We start from the raw sequence: 16,467 nt of genomic DNA, 5'->3' as shown, positions 1-16,467 counted from the left end.
TAAGAACGTGTGTCAAATAAAGATGGTTACATGCTACGTATAGTTAATTTTTGCTTTGAGTCAGAAGCTCATGTGAATAGTGGTAGTAAATGCGAATTTGAGAAGACAAAATTAGATATTGTTCTTTAGGGTTTGATAACACTGATTCTATTGATTTTCGACGTTTTCGGCTTTCCATTACATAATTACCGCTCACCCATAACAAACTAATGAGTAAAGCAAGCACTATTGCTCTGGTTAATTCACACCTATTACTTCCTAAATTCATGCTGGTTTTTCTAGTTAACAGTAATCTTTCCGGAGACTGATGGGTGTTTCTAATGCGTAACATTTCATAGTTGGATTTATTTCTGACTACCAGGCAAAACCATTTCCTGAAAACGCAAATTTTTCATTCCTTCCACTTAATATAAATTCGCCTGTTAAATTACAATTAAAACAATTATTAGTAAATTGAATTGTTTATTTCAAAGTTTAAAGACCTATTGACACATTTGACCTGGATTGAAGACCTATGCATAATGTATTGTTCGTAGCCCTTGAAAGTCCTACTATATTGATTTTCTTAAAAATAGACCAGCTCTTATTGGATATTCCGACTTATCGGCTTCCGCCTGACTTTTCGATGATGATGATTAATAAAACTCGTAATGATTGGTCCATGAATCGTCCACACGAGGCCGAGCAAGACCGTGAGAAGATGCCTTTTTCACACAAAGAACCATCTCGGCGTTATGGACATGAAAGCCAGATTTCTTCTCTTTCTCTTACATTAATTCATCTTCGTGTCTCATTCTTTATGGTCACACGTTAACAATGTATTCAGTTATTCGCTACTTATTATGGTATAATTCCACCAGAAAGTCGTGCGATAAGTATCCATGTTGGTCGAGGTTTAATTGTTAAGTGGCCTATGATTAGGCGTTAATGTCAACACGTTCGGATAATTTATTTAATTTGTTTTAATTAATATTAATAATGAGATTAACGGTTTTACGTTAATATTTGCCCTAGTCTACTCTAATTGACCTAAAAAAGTTATTTATTATAAAACACTTTCGAATTAAATCAAGTAAAATAATTATACTGGTTACAATAGAAAATGGCAGCTTATTAAACAGGTAATAAGATATTAGATAGGAGGGATTTTGGTCCAAAGCAACTGGACACCTGTGTGTCGAATTAATTAGTTTTTGTGAAAGCATTGGTTAACAGCTTCCAGTTAAAATAAAAATGGAAAAGCATCAAATTTTGAGTGTCTTCACTCAATGACACTCTAAAAGACAATTTGGAGGAAATTTTTAATTTTTTGCAAAGACTAAAAATCATCCTTACAGTTTGCTTGCATTCACTCTAGAAAATGACTGAATTTTATGGATAAAATTCACAAAGATTTACAAAAATGAAAAGGTAGTCCAACTTTAAAGAATCGACTTGATCCAATCATAAAATGAGTTGAATCCTTAAAGGGAATTTTGCACCATCAGGAAAAGCTGGATTTTTATAGAAGAACGAACATTTGAAGAAATTAAAATCACGAATCTATCAGGAAAAATATTCTCATAGATCGAATTGACACGTTCGCAAATCTGTGTACTCTAAAGCGAAGCTCTGAAGAAATTACTAATTATGTCGGAAAATCATCTTAAACAGATGCATCCGAACTTAAAATGGAAGATCGCTGAATTTTATAGATTAAAAATATGAGGACAAAGTCGACTAGAATCAGTTATTAAATCATTGGTATTCTCTAGAGAAATTTTGAAGGATTTAGAAAATTAAAAATTATTAAAAAACATTAAAATAATTTAAAATTCACCGTAATTCATGTTTGAGATGTGAGGTCAATATCAAACTGTCCCATTCCTTATACAGGATTCTCGAGAATAACATGCCTATACTTTAAATGGTAATTACTTAAGTTGGAGCAAGAAAAAAGTCTCTATTGATATGAGATGGAAAATGAGTTTTAAAGGAGCTTAAGCCCTTTGACAATACCTTTCCATGAATTGTTATTTCTAAATATCTCGAATGCTACTGACTGCCATACTTTTAAGAAATTACCTCAAATTCTCTCGCGAATTTAATCGCGATTCTCTCGGAAACAGTTGACCCAACGGGGTTTCGCCAGGGGATCGTCTTGACGTAAAAATACATTTAGAAAATATTATTTATGCGGCATCATGTTCAATCAGGCCTCGACTTCCCTCGGAACTGACCATAGGAACTGTGATTCTTATTTCGACCTAAGGAATCACCTCTTAAAATGTATACGTGCACTTCCCGGACATCCTGTGTAAGGAATTAGGCAGTTTCGTATGAAATTTGGGGGTTGGGGTGTGTAGCAACTAAGGCTCGAACTGAAGGGTGATTTGCCTAACAGCGACTCGCATTCCCTCCTATAAGCATATCAAATTACGCTATTGTGGCTATTGTCATTTTTAACTGCTATTAACAATTGGGACACCCCGTATACTGGGGCAGTTTGTATATGTGGCGTCTCAATGGCAAATGGCAAAAATTTAACTTAAAGTGGAAACTATTTCTTTGATTAAATTAAAACGAGTGCAAATACTTATGGTCGTAATTTTGCCCGACCGCGCAACACTTTTTAGGTATGAAAACAACAAAGTCTACTAGTAAATTGAATAAATCATGCAAAACCCTGCAATCTACGATCGATACACACCTATCCCCATCTTCTTCTTGATCTTCTTCAGCACCTTCATCTTCTTCAAGGGCGAAAATCCACTACTCTTACTGTCCTTACAGGTCCTGGTTTCTGCTTGACACTGCTGGCAAGCTTCCCCGTTTTTCACACCCATAAATGAGTCTCCGAATAAATTCGCCAAAATCCACCACTGATCAAAGTCACAAAGTAACAAACGCGAGTACTGATGATGTTCAAGTACAAAACTTTCACGAAGTACGCCGATGCGAAGCGGAGCGAGCACGAAACTTTGCAGTCCGCTGTAGAGACTCGAACTGAGTGAAGTTGTGACGCACTCTGTAGTAGTAAAAGAGTCCAAGTCGATAATAGTGGAGAGGAGGGCAGATGTCGGCACGCGCCTCTGACCAATGAGGAGCGAGGCACATGCCAACTGTTATCACACCGGCAGAAGGTTGTGAAAAGCAGATGTGATACGGCCTGATAGGTTTCTAGAAAGATTATTTTTTGGTCATTTTTGATTTTTATAAGGAAAATTACCAGAGGATTCTGGAACGTTCATAGTTCGTACGGTAACAAGCCATGACATCAATACTTCACACGCACGTAAGTAAATTTCCCTACTTCCTTTACCGCACGCATTTGCGAGCTCAAATTAGCACTTTATCACACGCGTGCGGTAAAAAAATTTCCTGCATGGATTGTCGAGCAGTGGCTACTGACAAGCCCGTGTTTATGCCGCACACATGCGGGTAATGACATTGGGGCATCCTACTACTTAGTTGAACCTACAGAAGGCAACAAAGTTAACACAGATTCTCTCGTAAGAAAAATATTGTATCGAACACGGACCAAAGTGTCTTTCCCACGCTGATTGCATGGACCCAACGACGTAAAGTGGCCTTTGGTTAGCAATCGAGTATCACTTTCCGCACTAATTAGGTAAATAACTAGTGTATACAGGGAGTCTCACATAATAATGGGAAGCGTAGAGATCTTAGAAACGGTAGATGTTAAGACGGTTAAATGGCAGAAAGCCCACATACGTATTTCGGAGTTAAGTTAACAATATCAAAATATACAGGGTGCTGCATTTTAAAAAAAATCAAAATTCGGACCCTACCGGGTCCGGCAAAGACACTTGACTTAAAAGGCAAAAATAAGGGCAATTCTTGTAAAACATTGGTAAGGACAATGTAATATCATTAGAACGTATAGGGAGTCCGATAATATACAGGATAGTGGATTTGAACGCTTTGAGTTTCGAATGTTTGAATTACAGACTTTATGAAAGAAATTCATTTTTATTTAAAGACAATTAATGTTAAACTTTAAAAAATATCGGAAAACCCTTAAAAGTATTAAAAGAGGCAATGTAAAAACGTACACGACTTTGGTAACAAAACAATTCCCTGTCTTCTCTCTCATATAATGTAAGTTTTATAATACAAAAATCTAGATTTTCAAGTAATAAAGTAAAAGAACAAACGAGGATAAGCTATTAGAATTCATGTCGCGTTGAAATTTCAGAACCTGCGATGTGTCCCAATTCTACATAGGTCCTGTGTTTCTCTTGCTGAAGTAATTCTTAATTCTTACAAAAAATATATTCTCGTTGTTGTCGTTGTCATTGCAATTTAATTATGCAATAAATATTTCTAGAAGTGTACTGACGGATTTGTCAATAGAATTTAAATTTTACCTTGTATTTTGAAACTAGTAATTGGTTTTGGGGATTTTTTAAAATTTATTGTGATAGCACACTTTTTTGGTGACTGTAATTTTTTTAAAATTCTGATTTCACATTTTTTTTGTAATTTTTTCAAAATTTATTGTAATTGACTTATTGTGAACGCACTTTCTTTAGGTTGGTCTTCAGAGAATGGAATTATCCAATTTTACACTAAAATTTCAAAGCAATAATTAAAACTTAAGTTGCAACTGCGTAGGTCATTAGGCATCTTCTAACCACCAACATACCAACACCTTTAACCTCAACTTTACATCAATCTCTCACCTTTTACAAAACTAATCTCCTGTGTTATTTCTCAGCATCATTAATAAACACCGAACAGTTGTGATTATAGGCCAGTTTGTAGTCACTTTAACTGTTCTCAACAAGAGAAAATTCCATGGCTCGCATGTCAGATTCCTCATTACCGAATTTTGATCAGAGACACGCATCAGTTTTGACTTAAATAGCTTATTTAACCTATTTCGGGCGTTCGAAAACCACATGTGGATCTAATTTTCAATTTCGTCTCGATATGCATGTAGTACATTTTAACCAAAATGCGAAACATCCGCCTCAATAAAGATTTGGCCGAAACACCAAGCTGAAAGTAATGCCCGGTAATACTTCCATGGAATACGAATAAGTATGGTTTTACCCTAAAACATCTGTTTTACGGTTACGGTCAAATTGCGTCAGCTGGTCCGTAATTGCCCATTCTTCAAGGACTAAAAAGACCTACTGTTTTAATTTTACTACAGGTAACACTATATCGCACAAGATATATTTATTGAAAAGAAAAGCTATTTTCATGGAGAACTAGTTCCAGTTTACGATTTTTAGCTTTTACGCAGAAGTAAGTTTAAATGCACGCAAAATGAAAGTTTGCGAGCAAACTGCTACGAGGTTATTCTGCCGAGTGCGATTGGTTATTACAGATAGAGAATGAAATTGAGCATAAATGGCATAAATGGAAATGAAAATCATTGGAGCCTTTTCTCTAACTTTATCATTTAAATTTAGTTAGAGAAAGGACACAGACTAAGCAGGGACAGTTACGCATCAGCAGAAAGTGATTTTAGAGTAATTCTGTCCAAAAATAACGATTTTTTAACCATTGATTCCATATGCTGGCTTTGACTTACATTTTAACGCCAAATTCAATGGTTTTTTCTTAATTTCTCCAATTAGCTGCATTATTTGTAGCTATTTACGCTCAATTTCATTTCCTATCTATTCGCATTAATCAACTGCAATCAATGGAATTGTCTCAAAGCGATTTACTTGCAAATTTCCTACCTACTGCTGCGTAAACGCTAAAAATGCAAAATTTAAAGGTATGTACCTAAAGTGCCGAAAAATATCACAGAAATAGTTAAAGGTCTTTTAAAATCCCAGTACCTTATTCCTTTGCATCTCAAAAGAAACTTGGTCCCTTTAAATTTGAGACGAGGAAAATTTACCTGCATTTGCACCATTCCGTTCAATTGTAAGCTTTAACTTCTCTTACATAAGGACTAAATTTACGTAAAGTTGGATAAAGGAGTTGCCCAATTCCCATCATATGATTTTATTCATGCGCCAGCTGATTGGGGATTTTGTTTGTGATTTTCGTCATTCGTGTACTTTAATGCCGTTGGATGTATCAGCTGTGGTTCGACGGCGTGGGAAGTTGAGATCTATACATAGAAGGGCCCTATTTCTCTATTTGCTTTTGGTATGTGTAGGAGCAATTTATCTTCAGCCAAAAACCTTTCAGGTTTGAAATTCTGTTGCAATTTTGAGAGCTTGTTAATCACAAATAGAAGGAAAAATAAATTTCTCTACTGGATGTGTTGCTTCCTGTATGAGCGAAAGGTTAATAACACAATTTTTCCGCGGAGTTTCTTTTGATTTTTGAAATTTATCATAAAATTTTCCAACTGCTTCGTTAATTTATGAGTTTTAAGTCATCAAAATGGGTCACCAATTAATCCGAATTTGCCATAAAATGATGTCTCTAAATTACACTGCATTTTCGCTGCATTTAGAACATTTTTTAGAAATTGCTGAAACCTTTACGTTTCAATTAACGATTGAAAAATATGCTACGTCGCTGTTTTTCATTGCGAAAGAGGTGGTAAGTTTCAGCTATGTCATGAAAATTTGGTAATTTGAATGCTTTAAAGTCGGGGGCGTATCAATCAGAAGCATTTACGTTAATTCGCAGAAATTATCTGTAAGCCAGCCGAACGGGTTACGATTTTCGCCATTCTACAGTAGTAATACGGTTGAGTGTAACATCTGTAATCTAATAAGAGCGTGGGAAGTTGAGGGCTAACGATAGAAGGGCTCTATTTGCTTTTCGTATGTGCAGAGCAATTTAATTCCAACTGAAAGCCTCTTAGTTTCGAAATTCTCAGAATTTCAGAGTTTATTTTTATAAAAAATTCTTGTGAAATCACGGAAACCAAGTTGGTTTATAAATTCAGGCCGTGAAACAACAATTAAAACAATATAAAAGTGGTTCGGATCTTGTAAACAAAATATTGACTGGTTTATTTCCAGAATGTTTAGATTCGTATGGGCCTCAAGGCAAAATTTCTTGCATCGACTATAAATATTTAGGCAGATAAACAGTCTTCTGTTGCTAAAATCATCAATCTTGTTGGGAGTTTTTTTTGAAATCCACCTTTAATTGAACATAGCAGGTTTTAATACATTCCCTGCAACTTTGCAAAGGGAGCTAATAAGTATAATAAGAATTAGACTCGTTACTGGGCATCTGCCAGCATGTGGGCCATTTGATCTTAAGATGTTTTAAGAGTGGCGAGCAGCTGATCGCCACACCGCAACACCTTGCCTTACGTTTCTTAAAGCGGGGTTCACCTGTGTTCATCCTGACCAGAGAAAAATTTAGATCGAACAGGTGAACTGAAGGGATGTTCGATTTTATGTGTGTTGGCTGTTGCAGCCTTTTTTTAAATGATTTTATCTTCTAGTGCAAATATACCACTACGTCCCGCCATTTCTTCTTCTCGGAACCAACCCAGAAGCCCATGACAAATCAAACACAAACGGACATCTTGCGTATTGTTATCAATGCACCCCCGCCAGGGATCATGTGCCTGCGGACCTTTAAAAATAAAAAATCCCTGCACGCACCTTTACTATTATCAGGTGACTTCTTTCAGAAAACAAATCCATTCTATCAAACCAATATACCGCGTCAAGAAAAGTACGCCAGGTCCTAAAGGTATTTCTTAAGAAGGCACACGTGCATCAGCTGATTGTTAGGTACATTTTAAAGGAAAAAGGGCCTGGGAACCAAAAAGGATTTCGTCAGTGAATTGTGCTTTCCGCTAGAAAAAAGTTGCCAAATTTTGAAGGAAAATTAATAGTGAGGGGACGGCAGAAAAATCTAATAAAAACAAAAAAAACATCATATTATATGTACCGAAAAAGGATACTTCCATCCAAAAATCCCAATATTATAAAAAGGTTTAAGAGCTTTTTGAATTGATATACATACAGTGGCGGCCACCTATTTAAAAACGATCCAAAATTTAATTTACCTGGAAAACTACATTTTGTAATTTTACATATGATATTTATTTATAAAGGTTAGATATGTACAACACATTTTACCCCAAAACAAACGTTATTTATAAAAGAATTTAACAAAATTTATTTTGTTTTCAAAAAACCAATGGACAACAAATTAAAAACGATTTCTATATTTTAATTTTTACAATAAAAAAGTTAATATTTGGTAGGATAGCCTTTAGCTTCTATCACTGCTAGACATCTTCTTTGCATAGACTCAATTAGATTTTGACAACGACTGACTGGGATGGAATACCAAGCTTCTTGAATACCTTTCACTAACTCGTCCATATTTTTTAATTGTTTTGGCTGAATCATTTTTTTAAGATCATTCCACAGATTTTCTATAGGGTTAAGGTCTGGACTACATGAGGGCCATTCAATTACATCAACCACGTTTTGCTCAAACCACCTTCTTACTGACCGTGCCGTATGTTTAGGGTCATTGTCTTGCTGATATTTCCAGGTAACGGGCAATTTTTCTTCTGCATATGGCAGCATCACATTTTCTAATATATATTTGTATTTCTCTTGATTCATAATTCCATCTATTTTATAGATTGGTCCAACTCCATACCATGACATGCAGCCCCACATCATGATCGAACCACCCCCATGTTTAACAGTCAATTTTGTGTATCGTGGATTATATTCTTCATTAGGTGGCCTTCGTACGTACGTACGACCATCTGATCCAATGCGATTAAGCTTTGTTTCGTCCGACCAAAGTATATTTTTCCATTGAGCAAGTGTCCAACTCGAATGGTCGCGTGCGAACTGCAATCGGATTTGACGATTCTTTTTTGAGACAAGGGGCTTCTTTCTGGAAACTCTTCCAAATAGTTGAAACTCATTAAGGCGGCGACGAATCGTTCTTACTGATGGCTTTGGATCGTTTTCTGCATACATTTCACGTCTAATATCTACTGCTGTTAAATGGGGCGACTTTTTCGCCATACGTACCACAATTTGGTCTTCTCTTTTCGTTGTTATTCTAGGCCTTTTTTTCCTAGGAACATTTTTAACAGTACCATGGGTTTTATAATGTTTAATAGCATTATACACCATAAACTTGGAACACTTTAGAAGTGATGCAACTTTACTATAAGAATGGCCTTCTCGAATCAAATTTAAAATTATTTGCCTTTTTTCAGAATCACAATTTTTCTTTTTTCCCATAACGTATGTTTTCTTTGAATCATGTACTACTAAGCCAAGACACCAACTAAATAATAAATACCTTCTACACATTGCATTCGACAAATATGGCTAAAATACAGGTAAAAAATAAATCGTTTTTATTTAGTTGTCCAAGATATTTATAAATTGTTTATATATAGGATACAAAACATTTTTCAATTCTATGTCTTTTTACATATTCAGACTTAAAATGAAGTGATAACAATATTTATGTATAAATAGAAAATATACCATACGTATTATAACATAAAATATTGAAAATTGTATCGTTTTTAATTTGTTGGCCGCCACTGTATATAGGGTATTAGCAAATAAGTCAGAAATATTTTAATGGATGATTGCTGAGGTTTTTTTAAGTAAAAAAGTTCATATAAACCTAGGTCCGAAAACGCTTAATTTTCAAGATACAGAGTGTTAAAATTCTTGTATGGCCATGCCATATCTTTTTAAAGAAAAAACGGTACATCAACAATTTTTTTCAAATGTTCCATTAATTGTTAATAAAAAAGACAAAAATTATTTTAAAACTAAGTATAATTATAATAAATGTTGAAAATGACTGCCCTTGACCGTAATACAAGAGTCTACTCTTCGCTTAATTGACTGGCATATTTGTTGAAATAATCCTGATGTATTCCTTATTCTATCACGGCCTGCCACAATTCGATTTCTTAAATCTTCAATGTGTTCCACGGGAGTTGTGTAAACTAAAGACTTGAGAAAACCTCAGATACAAAAATCTAAAGAATTTAAATCTGGTGAACGGGCAGAACAAGGTTGAGTGCCTCCCCGACCTATCCAATAATTGGGATATACTGTATCTAAGTGACGGCGAACATTGATACTAAAATGGGCTAGTGCCCCATCATGCATGAACCATGACTTAACTTTAACAATCTCTATCCTAGAAACTAATCGTTTTCGGACTTGCGTTTATATGAACTTTTTACTTAAAAAAACCTCAGCAATTACCCATTAAAATCTTTCGCACTTATTTACTAACACCCTATATAACCACCACTGGCTTAACCTTAATTCCCAAAATTCTTAACAAAAAACCTATTCCTTTCTATAAAACGGGTCATTTGCTTTATTTAAGCCCTCTACTTAGCCTAATTTCTCTATATCCATGAACATTATCTTGCTGGCAAAAATGCCAGGAGTTTCCAAGAAGGACTTATGGGTCCAAAAAACTATTGCATACAGCATTACACGTACTAGTAGCACTACTTTTATCGCTCGCCTCCACTTGTACCTATGTATGTATATAGCAATTTTTCATTCATCTGTGCAATCTGTGCCATCGCTATGTCTTATCACGCCATTAAGAGATTGAAAGGTAAATGACTCGTATTTGCACATTTCTTCACACCAAACGTTATAAATAACTGCATGTCTTGTCGCTTTTATCTTATTATTAGGTAAATAAGTGGGTCTCATCCTGCACAGAATAAATTCCGGAAATGCCGTAATATTTTAAATACGGGTATTTGTTACCTATAAACATATTGGTGCAATTTATTATTAGGTATTCTTGGCTGGTAAGGAAATGAAAATCGGTTAGTTCACGTTAGACTCGCACTATGATATTAAATATTTTTACGAACATTGGAAGGATAATAGAGAAAAAAAATACAAAACATACAACATATAAACATAAAAATATAAAGAAAATACACAAATTGAAGATGTTTATATTCCAAGAATGGCAGAACTTAAGTTCATGGTATTGTGGTATAAAAGCAATTCTTGTTTGGTTTCTTATTGTCATAACAATGTTTATCAAAAAAAAGTTGAAATGAACCTAGATATCACTTTGTATCGGCGCACTTTAATTACACCAATACACCTGTTGCCTGTCTTCTGGAAATTAAGAATTTTACAACTCGAAACAGCATGCCAGCACCAACATATGCTCATACACGTAGTAATCAGTAATAACAGCTCGAAAATTAACGATTTTAAATCAAAATTTGAGAAAACTTTTGCGAATTTTACATCATTTTACATCGCACTATATTTCTGATAAAAAAAGCCTTGAACGTCCATTTTGGTTGGGGTATATTTGGATGTTTTCGAGAATAAACATTCAGGAATTAGGATCCAGTTTCATGCCCTAGTTTTAAACACGAATTGAGGCTTCAATAATTTAGATTATTGTCTAAAAGGTTCTATTCTTTAGAACTTCTTCTTCAAGAGGTCAAAAATTTACAATTTTAACTTAGGAAAAAATAGATTGTTTAAGGTTTGGCCAATTGGATTCCTGTTCCCTGAAATTTTCTTTCATTAACAAGAAATTTGAATTATATATATTTTTTGTTTCTTAAAAATGTGTTTATTTTTTTTAAGTGCATGAAATCAGTTTTTACGATGAACTACCATTTGAAATAGCGAATTGCTTTGCTCATTCATTTGTTCTCAGGGGGTTCATTCACGTTTCATTGATCCTTCTGATAACCTAAACTAATCCTCGACGTTCAGCTGCCTTTTTTTTAATTATAAGGTTTTGGAAACCGAGCGAAATATGAATATTAAACTGAATTAAAAATAGCTTCCATTAAAACCCTTTTGAACAATCACACATGATTTGAGAACATGGGAGGCCCGAAATTATCCAAAATAGAATTTCAATTTTTCCTAGCTTTTTCCGAAGAGAATTTTTTTATATTTAGAAACCTGCAATTGTCTAAACTAATTTTTTCAACGTATCAGTGACTAGAGTGATTTGAATGATTTTTTTATTTTTTGACTTGATTTCAGGTTGAATTTCATACAAGTCAACAAGTCAAGCTGCTTAAAAATCATATATTGAACACCCAACTTTGGGTAATAAAATTTTCCTTATTGGTGCATGCAATCTTCACCAACCCCACCATAAGAAAGTCTCCCACAGGGGTACCATAACCTAACAGGTGACGATATCGACATACGGATGGGGCGACAGACGTAAAAAGCATATGCTTGCCTCCACTGAAAAATAATGGCTTTGTACCTTTGTTACTGTCTCGAGTTATCAAGTTTTTCAACCCGCTAAGAATGTAAATGCGGGTGAAGATTTTTTCACCCGCATCTGGGGATGAGGTTTTGAATCAATTTACCTAATTTTTGATTGGCCTGATAAAAGCTTAGTGACTATAGTGATGGAACATAAGTGCATGAAATGTTAAAACACACGGAGTCGGATTTATGTAGGTATCTGCCAGGTGCAAATTCACACCAGCTGGGTGAGAAAAGTGCAAATTTTAAATAACTTTCCTTTCTAATTGAAAATGAGCTTTTTAAAACTCTCGAAAGTGGAGGAAATAATTATCTATTACTTTAACCAAGTTCGGACAAAAATCAACTTTTTGTCTCTCTTATCTAATCTTGGAAACAGGTTTCCATCTTCGTCTAGTGTCATCCATGTAGGTAAAGACTTCTTTCATGCTTCTCATTTGTGGTGCACAGGATACGGAATTAATTTATGTAAGTCCGTCCATTTACAATGGTGACACAAAAATGTGACCTTAATCGCAATGAATTAAATGGTTATTGGTGTGAGAACCGAAGCACACTAATGAGGGCTAAATACTACCAGACTGGTTCTAATAAATAACGCATAAAAGGGAGAAAACGCATCTGCCAATAATCAGGGGGAAACCGAAAGTAAGACCAAAATATCAGCGAAAGCTACCCTTATTTGAATTATTATTAAACCACCCCTACCATATGAGAGAACATTCTGATGGTGTCCAGGTGACAAAAACTTAAAGCGGATAAAATGAAGGGGTGCATTTCCGATTTCGAAATTCTATAAGAGGGCGATGTAGACAATATGTCCTGATTTCACTCACCTTTCAAGAAAATTGTTTTCTTATTCAAAGCGTACTAGGGGTGAAAACACATTTCCGATTTATGGCAGACGATAGCATTGGTCAAATGCGACATTCATTCAGGTATACTTAGAAACGAAAGTCATTCTTACTGGCGTTTACATATGGTGTGGATAATAACTTAGTAACCTCAATCTTTTTAAAAAGTGTAAGAACAACTTTCAAGGACCTATTGGATCTCAAATAAATATACTAAAAATCTAGAAATTCCCTTGAAAAATCGAAAGCAATCTCCAAAATTCTTCATATAAATTAATATTATAAAATATTAAATAAAACATTAACTATTAAGCAAAATATCGTACAACAAAAAAGTTACATATTCAACTTTCCACCCTTATATCTGAAAAATAGGGCCTCCAAGATTTTTTTTTTGTATTTTTTTCGCATTCCTTGGAGGATCTTTCAGGACGTAGTGCGAAGGTATTCCGCCATTTATGGGACACTCTGTATATTGAAGAAATTTGGGTTTTAATTACTCAACTTGATTTTTAGACAATTAATTACCAATTTGGTAAGAATTAACAGACTTTCAAAACTAAAATCTCACGTGATAATCAATGGCGGAACTCTACCACCCAGATGCAAAAGGAAGAATTGACAAATAACTTCAAAATCAATTGGTTCGTAAGCCTTCGTAAATGTCTCCGCCAATAACAAAACGACCGATCCTAAAAGACGGGAGTCAATTGCCCTTGAAGCAAGATTCTCTATAAATGAAAAGAAAGAAAAAACATTAGAGAAGAATTTAACGGAGACACCCAAACATTTCTTTTAGGAGACTTTTTCTCAATCCACGGAAAACTTTCAGCAAAGAAATTTCTTTCCTATTGAGCAATAAATGAAACATGTTCGATATTCACAATTTGTTTCTAAATAAATTTATTAACATAAGCTTCGACAATCCCTCCAAATGCTTGGAAAACCTCTTTTTAAATTAAATTTGAATAATTAAATTTAACTTAAATAAAAATTGAAATTTCAGCATCAAAATTGATTTAAATCGCAATTTAACTCAATCATTTAAATCCTTCCAATGCTCGTGTCTTCTTTAATACCGAAATCCATTGATATGTCCATATCCACGTGCTAGCCATTATCAAGAAGAATACCTTTCTTCTATTGTTTCTCATTGAAGAAGATTTCAATTACTTATGTTAGCTGAATAGCTATTAGTCGCTTTTCTTGTAGTTTGGTTAACACCCAAGTTACTAATGATCATGACTTGATCATGACGCTATTGTTCGGATTATTAGTGTGTACAAAGTTATTGTTTATTATACCTTCTATGATTTTAACGCCCATTTGTTGGATTTTTGTAGACGCAAGATGTTTCCTTATAGGTATAAAGTGGCATCTTGCCCCTTGACATGTGATATAAAACCAAGGCAAACATAGACGACAATCGTTGCGTATGCCATTATTTACCTTCCTATTTCGATGTTTGTTCTGGTTTAAAAGCTTTTTACCCCCTCTTTCATCTAACACATTTCCTTTTTTCCTTCAATGGAAACTGCAGTTGGCTAGTTGATTAACAGTATTTTTAGATGAATACCAAATAGTTTTTGCAAAAAGCACGCAACCGGGATTCTAAAATTAAATAGGGGATGAGGAGTCCTCTAGGAAGTATATTGAGAATAATAGGGGGTGTATGCTGATTCCTTCCGTGTGGAAAAATGCAATTTGAGCCGCTCCAACGGCGACGTATCTAATGAATCGTCTGGAGTTATTATGGGACGATATTAGTCCCCAGAGGCGTAGGTAGAACCTTCTACCCTCATGCGTCCCTCATTCTCATCGCACCTCGATCTAATTTATTACAATGACTTTGAATTGAGTGGTTTGTAAGAACGCCCATAACTAATTAATCTCGAGCAATTAAGCAAAATTAAGAAATAAAAGTTGAATCAAGTTCTCTGCCACTGGTTTAACGGGAGCATTGCGATGCGGTGGTAACAAGGCCACGTGTCTGAAGCGCCAGCTGCACGTGCGGATCCTCCCCACACGTACATACAGACTGAGGCAAACAACCTTAATAAGAAGGGTCCGCAAACAATTTCACTACCTTTGTGATATTAAAATATTTGATACTGTATTATTCTGTGTGATGATGTAAAGGTGTGCATGGACTGCCACCCTTTCGGACCCTGGTGCTAAAGGTGTGCAATACAAAACGTGTTTTGCTGACTGTCTTGCACTTTGATTTTGGGCAAAGGCGAAATCAACATTCAAAGTTTCGGCACTAAAATACCGCTTAGTAGATGTAGCTGAACACAAACTCTACCTTTCTGGTGAGAACTGCCATGAAACTCCATAAAGTATTTCCCTTCAAGCAAGGACACCAAACATATATCTTGAAATTTCACCAAACTACCACTATCTGGAAGTCCTAAGAAGGCGTGCAAAGCCCCGTGTAAATCGAAGAAAAGCTTTTTCAAAAATACCATTTTTCAACGAAAAACTTGACTTCCTTAGTAAACGGTAATATGAAAGTCTATATCCCCCAAACTGAACTTAAAGTTTCATTAGTTACGTAAAACATTGATTCCAAAGGCAGAACAAAAAATAGCGTACTATTGAGGGAGGAGGGCTTGAATGACTGAGACGTCTTTTCAGGGAACATCCAAACGAAAGAGGAATTTAGGTTAAAACTTTTTCACTCGCCATCGAACGATTATCGGGTAACAATCAGATTAAGTTGAAGGAAAAATCACATTCAAAAATGAAGTGTTAGAGGTACCACGCATTGGACACATGAACAAGGTAAAGTTACTAAAGAAGACTAGATAGTCTGCGGAATGTAGACAAGTCAAGGATATCGTTCCTGAACTGGACCAGACACATACAATGTATTAAGATTCTTAGTGGGAAACCGCAGGTTAATATGGAATAAATGGATAAATGCGTCCTCTGAGAATGGAGGACGGCTCGTTCTCCGGTACGGAAGAGGAATCTTCATATCAGATCTGAAGATATATATCAGAAACACAAAGATGAAGATTGAAAAACAACTTGTCCACTGAACAATTTCAATATCAAACTGAGCATATTATAACTTTAAAAAAATAAATAGGAAAAATATTGGGGACCAATCTTTTTCCCTGGGACACCCTGTGTATGGGAATACTGAACTGCAAGAGAATTCGGCATACTCTTCCCATAAAAAGAAAAGATTGCTTTTAAGAGGAGAAGTAGTCACACGAAAGAAATGACAACATACAGAGTGTCCCATTTAAAATCCAAGTATTGATGCGGCTTAAACCGGAAACGCTAAATAATCGTTCGATATTTTATTTAACATAGTTCCGAGTTCCACATTCCGAGTGAAGACTCAAAAAATTATTTCAACCGACCGAAAAACGAAGCAGCCGATATATTAATTTTCTCAATAAATTGTTTTTTTTTCGAGA

The 16,467-nt window shown here is 35.0% G+C and overlaps 1 protein-coding gene across 2 annotated transcripts in view; it reads right to left on the bottom strand.

The window, feature by feature from the left end:
* neur (E3 ubiquitin-protein ligase neur) overlaps positions 1–16,467 on the bottom strand; it is a 32,496-nt gene that overhangs the window by 12,506 nt on the left and 3,523 nt on the right. Inside the window, exon 2 of one of the 2 annotated variants that reach the window (XM_066394899.1) lies at positions 2,690–3,007. The exons of the other annotated variant lie outside the window; for it this stretch is intronic. Within the exon in view, the coding sequence (XP_066250996.1) occupies positions 2,690–2,825 (136 nt within the window). The 5' untranslated portion in view covers positions 2,826–3,007. The remainder of the gene's footprint in view (positions 1–2,689; positions 3,008–16,467) is intronic. 2 annotated transcript variants of the gene reach the window in all.

The sequence above is a fragment of the Euwallacea similis genome, chromosome 11 (assembly GCF_039881205.1).
Source record: "Euwallacea similis isolate ESF13 chromosome 11, ESF131.1, whole genome shotgun sequence".
Lineage (NCBI taxonomy): Eukaryota > Metazoa > Arthropoda > Insecta > Coleoptera > Curculionidae > Euwallacea > Euwallacea similis.
The sequence above is the reverse complement of the archived record's forward strand: the minus strand, read 5'-3'. Positions and strand labels throughout refer to the sequence as shown.